This window comes from Impatiens glandulifera, chromosome 4 (genome assembly GCF_907164915.1).
Source record: "Impatiens glandulifera chromosome 4, dImpGla2.1, whole genome shotgun sequence".
Taxonomy (NCBI): domain Eukaryota; kingdom Viridiplantae; phylum Streptophyta; class Magnoliopsida; order Ericales; family Balsaminaceae; genus Impatiens; species Impatiens glandulifera.
This window is the reverse complement of record NC_061865.1, coordinates 2494710-2505210: the sequence shown is the minus strand read 5'-3', so window position 1 is coordinate 2505210 and position 10501 is coordinate 2494710. Positions and strand designations below refer to the sequence as shown.

Genomic DNA, 10501 nt, shown 5'->3' with positions numbered 1-10501 from the left:
ACACTCGATTTTGAATCAGAATCTAGTTCATCATGTTGTACTTGCAAATATGAGTGGTTACTTCCTTATTTTAAGAGGAATATCATACATGAGATAATACATACCATACTGGATAAGGATGGAATATGAAACTTCCCTAAGAAAATCGAATCGAATTGTCCCATTTGGGACGGTTTTTCCCCAAAATCAAACGGGGATGGCGCGGGAATGGTATTTGTGTCTCCCACCCCGATTTCACCCTGATTCTACCCCGAACACTATAAACATAATTAAATATATTAAATCACCAATATATTTATTTATTCACTATATATTTTATAAGAGTAATAAGTTTAATTATAATAATATAAAATTTTAATATATTACAATATAAAAATTCGTTTATATAATTTTTTTTGTATAATTTATTTTTATTTTTTTTAAAAATATTTTATTAACGGTGCCTTGCGGAATTTTTCGAAACCGAAAAAACCAAACGGAGCGGGGATGATATTAAAAAAATTCTCGAAATAAAAACGGGACGGGGATGGTAAATACATTCTCCGCCCCGAACCGCCCCATTGTCATCCCTAATATTGGAACAACACCTCCAGCTGATATCTCCTCAAATCCAAGGCCAAGAATACGAATACCATCAAACTTGGAAAACACAAACTTAAACTCAAACCCAAACTCAAACTCAAACCCAAAGCCGAACAGTTTTGTTACTTCAAGGAAGTCTTGTAGCTGTAGTAAACTTAAGTATTAATGAAATGATGATTTGGAAAATCTATGAAAATGTTGTATATATATGTATAACCTGATTCTTGATTGTTAAACCACAAACTAAAACATTGACTTGGCTAAACTTGCCAGCTATTGAACCTGAACCATAGTGTATCTCAGTAGATGTTCCTATTCAAAACAACAACATTATGTTTCAAGTCAATATCACCTTCATGCTTACATGAAGTTATTTCTATAAAAGTTGCAACAAACACCAACCGTTCACTTTATATGTTCTTGATCGAAGGGCATAGTATTTGGAATGATAATTACACGCACGCTGCAACAGAAACAGAGGCAAATTCATCATAATTTTCTCCCCCTTATAGTGTATAATCTTGTGTATAAAAATGATCAGACTTACATAATAGTAGCACTTTGAGGATGGTATCCACAGATTAGAGCTTCCTGTATCAAAAACCACAGTGAATTTCTGTGGTGGTGTACCGATTGAAATCTCGTACTTTGTGTTCATGTTATTCTTTAGCCTTACAATGCCGCCAACATTTTGAGAATCCAGTATTTGCGTGGAAAGTCCGGCAGAGATCCTGTTATTTTCATCTAACTTAAGCTTTTTTAGTCCAATTCTAACGAATCCATGGATGGCGACATTTCTAGAGATGAAATGGTTCTCCCAAAGTAGTTTTTGCGCATGAAAAGGTGGCGTTAAATGCAGATCATGTTAATAACGACGGAAAAGCATTAGTAAAGCAAATGAGCTGAAGGTTTAGTGTTACATTTCCTGAATTCGACCGTTTATACAGAATTTTTCAAATTACCATCTTTTTCTTCAAATTATTAACTTTTCTATATCTAAATAATTAAAATAAAGATTAACTTAAATTTGGAAATTAATTTTGTTTTTTTAAAAAAGATATATATTAAAAATAAAAATAAAAATCGTTTAAGCATAACAACAGAGCATGACATGAAAATAACAAATAAGAAAAAACAATACTAATTAATAAGTTATCAAGCTCGTAAATTCCCGACGTATCTCAAAAAACATCATAATAATAGTATTATAAATTATGTGAATCGGACGACTACGATCATTGAAAGTTCGACAATTTCTCTCCAACTAGATAGTTCACCAAAGAATAATTGGGATGTTAACCCAAATATGTAGGCATGCTATATCAGTCACATCAATCCAAACTTCTCAACAACTACCTAAAGACTCCGGCATCACTCAATGAATCTTAGTAATACTTCACAAAAGACTCCAAATACTAGTCACCCCTCGATAATGTAAAAGTAAGCGAGGTGCTGATTCAACCTATTCTTGACACACATGACAACGACTAGCCATAATACAATATTTTTTCATGCACGTATCATCTGTTAGAATTCCACCATGAATAACGCTTCATCCAAAGAATGAGATCTAAGATGAAATCTTTGACTCCCAAAGTTTTTCCCAATAAAAATGATATAGAATCATCTTAGCGAACAACTTGTAATAATGCCCCCACATGGAAATTATCCATATATTGTCAATGCATAATTTCTTGTTTAGATGGTGACACTTGTTTGTGCCCTACCAATAGTAAAACTCTATTATGGGACTAAGTTTTCATAATGTTTAATCTCCTTCTATATCTAATTCGGCGAACGAAACCACTAGACCGATGATCAAACATGTCATTAACTGTGACATTTCTACCTATAACAATGGAAACAAGTTTAGGATACGTCGTAGCTAGACTTTTGATACTACACCAAATGTCATCCCAAAATCTAATCGAAATATATATATATAGGAAAATAAAAGACATTATATAAGACATTCAAATAAAATACATTAAATAAAACAAAATAAAAATATATTATAATATAAGTCAATATATATTATACAACTTATTAAAGATAAATTAAATAAAACTATTCGGACATATCCCTTACCCCAATTGAATTATTATTCAAAACATTTTGTAATACAACCATCTTATCATATTACAGACTTTATTATTTCGGTCAACTAATATATCACTTGCAACTAACGAGATTCGAACTCTTGATTTTTATTATGAATTATGAACACTAAAGATTATTAATTTATTTTTATAATTTTATATACAAATATATAATTAATATGTCTTACAATTAAAAATAAATCATTCAATTTATATTAAAAAATATATATTCTTAATACTCAATCCTTCACACTATCACCTTTTATTCTTAAATATAAAGAATAACAAATAATCTGACAAATTAATTCAATTTTATATAAATATATTATGAATTAATTTATAAATAAGGTGTTATATATATATATATATATATATATATATATATATATTGAATATATAATTATAAATATATATATATATATAATTAATTAATTTTTAAATAAGTTGTTATATATATAATTATTTATTAAAAAATATATAAAAGAAAATTAGAAAGAAAATATTTTTTACCTTTTTAGTTAATACAAGTTCATTAATGTTTTTTTAAATATATATATATATATATATATATATATATATATTATTAAATTGGAGACATTAATTAAAAAATGACTTTTGTATAACTTACTCATACACGCTTATATATTTAAATGAATCAACCCAATTCATTTTGTCTAATAAAAATATTTAAATCGTTCACAACGTGCAACCCATAAATTTTTACAAATCCAGAATTAAGTGTTATTATATGCAGTAAAATCACTATTATAAATTAAAACTCAATAAATTAATAACCTCGATTAAATTAATAATTTGTCTAGTCCCAACATGGACTAATACAAAATTAGACTCCAATCAATAAAATAACAAGATAATAATATTTTTGAAATCTTAGACCCAACGAAACTATAAATTAATAATTATTAAAAAATTTCAAACTTAGACCGTCTAGTAAAAAAGGAACTTATAGTCACTTATTTTTATTTAAACTTTAAATTTATATTAAGTTCATCTACCGTTACTTGGACATTTTATATTGATTAATTTTTAACCATATTTAATATAGATACAACTTTTTTACCATAAACTAACTTTTTATTTAATTAAAAATTCAATTAATTTGTGAATGTACATTCATAGATTTTGCATTAAAATTGTTTTTGTAATTTATTTTTTTTCTAACTAATATACCTTTTAACTGGTAAATTGGACTTAAAAATTTAAAGGTTATATGTAAAATCTCTTTAAATTAATAAATTATTAATTTAATGATATAATAATATCTCACTAAATTAATAAAATATCTTCGTTCTAACATTTTTAATATATATATATATATATGATCAACTGGAAGTGTTTTTTTTTTAATTAAAGTGGAGGGTCATAATTATGGGTGTTATCTTATTTATGAGAAAAAAATATGATACGAATATATATAATAAAATTATATAAAGGAATTTAAAATATTATTAGTTTAGTTGGTTAAAATATTGAAATTAAATGGTTATAAATGTTTATGTTTATAAATTTTTATGTTGAATTTAAAATATAAATATTGATAGTATAGTTGGTTAAAATGTTGAATTTATATTCTTAGGATGCAAGTTTGAGACTTGTGTATCACATTTATAATTAAATTTTTTAAATTTAACTATTTCAAGTTTATGGACCGGTCAATTCACGACCCGACCCAAATATCAATTTACTCTTATATACATATCAAAATTAACCACAACTAAATTAATCAATATTATATTATATACATATATATTATTTTATTAAATTTTACTAAATTTATTTTATAATGTATTTTATTTTAATGTTTGTAAAATATATTTTATTTTTGATTGAATTGTGAAATTGGGGCTATTTATTGAGGTCAATATAAATTTCGAATTTATTCTTTTTAAACTTTACAATTTGAGTTTCTTATTGTTAAAGTTATACAAAACTAGGTTTTGTTTTAATGATTCCAAACGTCGTTAATATATTATCTACTTTGACATTTATGTTTAAAAATATTTTGAAAAAATCATTTAACTAATTTAACTTCCGAATTTCATCGAATTAATAGTTTTGATTATCGATTTTTTAAAATTCGGTAATCAAAATTATCACTTCGTTAAAATTCGATAATCAAATTAGTGGAACTAATATTTTATTTAGTTATTTATAAATGTTTTGGTTTTTATTTAATATATTTTATTTTAATATTTGTGTAATATATTTTATTTTAATAAACTAGCATAGATACCTTGCATTGCAAAAATTAATCTGTTATATTATAATTTTAAAAAATAGCTTTTCAATTTAAAATTAATAATTAAGATCACATGTTTAAAAAGCATTTAATAACTATTCAATTTAATTAACAAATATCATAGGATCAAAATTGATAATAAAAAAAAATTAAACACATAATTGAATAATTATAGTACATAAATAAATATTTTATTACATTTTCAATGAATTTATAATATTTTTTTTAATATTCTAATTAAACATTCACAATTAGCATAAAAAAAGAAAGAAAAAAAGGACAGCTAAATGGATATTAAAATTAGTCAAATTAAACTATATTGTTTGTTCAGTTGGACAAATTAAAAATGTCAAAATTTAAAATTGGTAAACATTTATTTTACTTTATTTTAAATGTGTTTATTATTTTCTCATAAAATATTTTAATTAATTTTTTCAAATCATTATACACATTTGTCAAAATAATAAGTAAAATATACATAAAATATTAAAAAATGTACTTAAAATTTAAGAAAAAAATTATTTTACATATTTTATCCTCTAAGGATTTCCATTATTAATGGCATTCGAACCATTTATTCCTCGATTCGAATTCACATACATAATCATATCTCTTATCTATAATTTTTCATTATTAACGACATTAGAACCATAATTCTTTCATCCTCAATTTCAAACCACATTTTCTCAATCTACCTCATCTAATTCAAATTCACATATTCCATGAAGAACTTTACCTTGCATATCTTATCCTTTAATAATTTACATTATTAATGGCATTTGAAACCATCATTATTTCATCCTCAAATTCGCACCACCATTCCCTCAATCATTCTAATTTGAATTCTCATTATACACCACCCTTAAGTTTAAACCACCATTCTTTCATCCTCAAATTCGCAACACCATTCCCTCAATTATTCTTAATTCAAATTCTCATTATTAACACCACCCTCAAATTTGAACCACCATTCTCTTATCTATAAGACCACCATTTTTTCATCCTCAAATTTGCACCACATTTTCTCAATCTATTTTATTAGAATTCACAAATTCTATCATCATATCTTATTCTTCAAAAATTAAATTTAAGAACTTTACCTTACATAACTTATCATTTAAGGATTTCCATTAATAATGGCATTTGAAACTACCATTCTTTCATCCTCAAATTTGCACAACATTCCCTTAATCATTCTTAATTCGAATTCTCATTATTAACACCACCCTCAAATTCGAACCACCATTTTCTTATCTATAATTCACATATTATATCATCATATCTTATGCTTCAAAGATTAAATTTAAGAAGAACTTTACCTTACCTATCTTATCTTTTAAGAATTTTCATTATAAACAACATTGAACCATCGATCCCTCAATTCAAATTCACATATTCCATCATCATATCTTATCTTTCAAAGATTATATTATGAAGTTCAAACCACCATTATTTCATCATCAAATTCGCACCACCAATCCTCAATTCCTATCCTTCAAAGATTTTATTATTAATGGCCTTCGAACCACTATTCCATCCATCTTTTAGAATTAGAATCTCATTATTAACACCACCTAAATTCACACCACCATTCTCTCAAATATGAATAAAAAAATAATCATATAAAAAAATAAATATATATAGAATATATAAAAATTAGTAATTTTTAATAATAAAAATAAATAAAAATATTTTTAAAATTTAACATATAATTATATATTATAAAATAATTAATACAAATAGAATTATTGATATATATATATATATATATATAATTTATTTAAAAAATTAAATTAAAATAACAGTTATAATAATAATATATCTAATAAATATGAAGATAAGTAAAAAATATTTTAATATAAATAAAAAATATTAGAGATTAATTTAATAAATATATATAGAGAAAAATAATTAAATCAAAATTATTTCTTTTTATTTAATATTGAGAATTAATTTTTAAATAAATTATTATATATATATATTTAAAATATAATATATATATTAAAAAATAATTAGTAAAAATAGAAATAATTTATATATTAAAAATTATTTAACCACTCAAAAAAATTAAAGTATAATTAAAAAGAGAAACAAAACTTTTCACATTAATAAAGTTTCATAATTAATTATTTATTTTTTTATATAACTTATATTCATATCCGTTACTTAGAATTGTTAGTTAGGGTGGGTTGAGTTTATATTAATGAATCAACCCTATTATTTTATCTAACAAAAAAAAGTCAAAAAATCAAAAAAAAAAAATATCTACCCACTAAGTTACTATTTACCAATATAGTTATTAAATATATTTTTTATTTTATTTGACTATAATTCTCCCTCCTAGTTCTAATGAGAGACTATTCTAGTTTAAAATATATTAATGAGTTAAAAAAATATAAATAAAAGAGATTTAAGGTATATTTAATCATAAAGAATATTTTAATTGATAATATACTTAATATAAATATTGTAAACGAATAAATTTGACTCAAATATTATTGTAAACATAAATGAATTTAATGAATATGTGTTTATTATTATTATTATTATTATTATGCAGCATCCGTAAATCCAATTATGGATTTTCCAAAGTCAAATACGGTGTGATAACGTGCCATGAATATGTCTCCAAAAATCCTTCATAAAACACATTAATCATAAATTCATCAATACATTTATTATTTTTTGCATTTTAAAAAAGAAAAGAAAAAGAAATTGTGTCAGACCAGAACGGTTTGTAAGGAGGAGAAACAACATCTATGGAAAGAAAGCCACTTATGCATTCTTGATCAGCACCTTCTCCAATCTTCCATATATACTAATTCATGGAAAATTAAATATTTTATCAACAAGTTCAATAAGAACACAATATATGTAATAGTTAAGGTAAAATAATAAGATAGACATTTATTTACCTCCTTAGACGAGAGAGTAAAATTTCTAGCACCAATTAAAAACGAAACTATAGGCATTGAAGAAATTTGCGAACAATCCACATCTGACGCTTGATATGGTATTGGAAGTGAACCACAGAGCTGATGTAAACATTTTCTTTATAATTTATTTAATTCTAATGTTAATTTAAATTATTTTAAGTGAGAATAATAAATATTTACCTTATTTACATAATTAAAAATATCATTTTTTGTTTGATTCCTCACTAACTGACTCTCCATCCACACAACTATCATTTCACAAGTATTGCACATACTGATCGATGTTCTTCTATTATTACTTTTCTTCATACGCTTAGTTCCATTAATTGGGCATAATCCAATTAGGGAACAAATTTTCTTAGCCTATTAAAAGTTAAGACAACATTAGAATTTGTGTATTTTAAGAAAAATCATATTTTAATTAACAAAAATAACAACCTCTCTTGGGAGCATTTTCAGAATGGTTTGTCCATACTCTTCAACGATTGACTTGCATTTATGATTTACTTCTCCTCCAGTGACACCAATTTCATGGTTTATCATGGTAATGGCAGTCTACACTTATTAAAATTATTTATTATTTAACGACCGTTGTATTAACAACAAAATAAAACCTTTTTTCAGTTTCACATACCATTGGACCGGATAACAAAGAAGTTCCCGAATCCGCAATTGCAGAACAACCAGATTTGCAAACACCTTCAAAATGTACTTTTATAATCAATAAATGACATGTTCTCTCTTTATTTTTTTTCATGCCACCAACATGACCTCCCATTACACATTATCGCTTAGTTTAAGAAATGACCTCTTCTTTTATGAATAATTGATGAAAGAGCTTACCTATTGATTGACCATTGATTGAAACATCATTCATATCAAACTACAAGAGCAAGCACATTATAAGGTTATAAAAGAAAGAATCATACAAATTAAAAATATGTATTTAAGTTTCCCAACCTGCCAATAACCCTTGTGGGTGACAGGGACATAAGTATGGTCCCCCTTGTGATGCTTTGGATCAATCCCACCAAACACAAGTTCACCTCCTTCCTCTTCTTTTGTGTTTCGATTAAGCCAAAATGAGAACACCGGATTTTGAATCAGACCTTGGTTCATCATGTTGTACCTGCAAATATGAGAGGTTAAAGAGGAATATCAAAACAAATTTGATTTTACATAAGATAGAGCATACCATACTGGAACAACACCACAATCAAATAGCTCCCGAAATCCAAGGCCAAGAATGCCATCAAACTTAGTAAAGTCAAACACAGAACCGGACAGTTTTGTTGCTTCAATGAAGTCCTATAGTTGTAGAAAATTTAAAGAAATTATGATTTGGAAAATCTATGGAAGGCTAATGTTGTATATATAACCTGATTCTTGATTGTTAAACCACCAACTAAAACATTGTCTTGGCTAAACCTGCCAGCTATTGAACCTGAATCATAGTGTATCTCAGCAGATGTTCCTGTGCAAAACAACAACAGTATTATGTTTCAAGTTAATATCACCTTCCTGCTTAGTTACTTACATTAAGTTATTTTTATAAAAGTTGCAGCAGACACCAACCGTTCTTTTTATACGTTCTTGAACGACGGGCATCGTATTTGTTCCTTATATATGTTCTTGAACGACGGGCATAGAAACACCAACGCTGCAGCAGAAACAGAAACAGAGGAAAATTCAACAAAATTTTCTCCCCTAATAAAATTTGTATGAATGATGTGTACATTGTATAAATATGATCAAACTTACAGATAAGTAGCACCTTCTTGAGGAAGGTATCCACATTTTAGAGCTTCCTGTATCAAACATCACAGTGAATTTTTGTGGTGGTGTACCGATTGAAATCTCACCATAGTACTGCTTTTCCATGAAATTTGTTAGCTTTACAATGCCGCCATCATTTTTAGAACCCAGTATTTGCAGGGTAAGTCGAGCAGCGATCCTGTTGTTTTCATCTAACTTAAACTTTTTTAGTCCAATTCTAACGAATCCATCGTTAGATTCAGAAAACACCAGCTGAAGAAGGATGGATGAAAGAAACAGAATGATAACTGCTGCTCTAAACATTGTTCCCATGCTTGATCACCTGCAAAGCGAATTTGAAGAATTTGATTCAGAAATGCAGAGAAATACTTGGATGTTTGTGCTTTTTCGTCTTGGAAATAGTGATGGATGGCGACATTTCTAGACAGTGGCGGACCTAGAAATGTTTTCTCGGGGAGCCCAATACATAGTAATGTAGCATTTTTTTGACAATCAAATAAATGTATTTTGTAATTAAAATTTTACTCGGTAATTATATAAAAATACTAACAAACATAATTACAAAATACTAATAAGCACAATTACTAAATTATTCTTTTCCATGAGTCGGTATAAAAGAAGACAAATTTATTCTACGAGATTTCATTTATTGAAAATATTGCAATATTGGCTCATTTTCAATTGTTGAGAAAATATCTTTCTCAACATATACAACTAAACTATCATTCATTCATTCATCTCTCATTCGATTATGCAAATCAGTCTTCACAATCTTCATTGCAGAAAACTCTTTCAACGGATGCAGTTGCAACTGGTAAAACTAAAGTCAACTCTATCAATCGATAAAC

General features: G+C 26.0%; 1 protein-coding gene across 1 annotated transcript; it reads right to left on the bottom strand.

The window, feature by feature from the left end:
* Positions 1 to 7493: 7493 nt before the first annotated feature.
* On the bottom strand, positions 7494 to 9965 carry LOC124936195 (aspartic proteinase A1-like). The gene is made up of 12 exons (XM_047476674.1): positions 9639 to 9965; positions 9453 to 9537; positions 9257 to 9351; positions 9073 to 9185; positions 8838 to 9006; positions 8721 to 8760; positions 8512 to 8576; positions 8313 to 8432; positions 8058 to 8240; positions 7857 to 7976; positions 7668 to 7759; positions 7494 to 7578 (listed from the first exon to the last, which is right to left on the bottom strand). Exons 1-12 carry the CDS (start codon positions 9963 to 9965, stop codon positions 7494 to 7496), a joined length of 1494 nt encoding a protein of 497 aa, XP_047332630.1.
* Positions 9966 to 10501: the final 536 nt, after the last annotated feature.

Coding starts and splice junctions, on each gene's coding strand:
- LOC124936195 (XM_047476674.1), bottom strand. CDS start 9,965: ATGGGAACAATGTTTAGAGCAGCAGTTATCATTCTGTTTCTTTCATCC. Junction 8,761..8,837: donor CCCACAAGGGTTATTGGCAG/GTTGGGAAACTT, acceptor TTGCTCTTGTAG/TTTGATATGAATGATGTTTC. Junction 8,433..8,511: donor CTTTGTTATCCGGTCCAATG/GTATGTGAAACT, acceptor TAATAAGTGTAG/ACTGCCATTACCATGATAAA.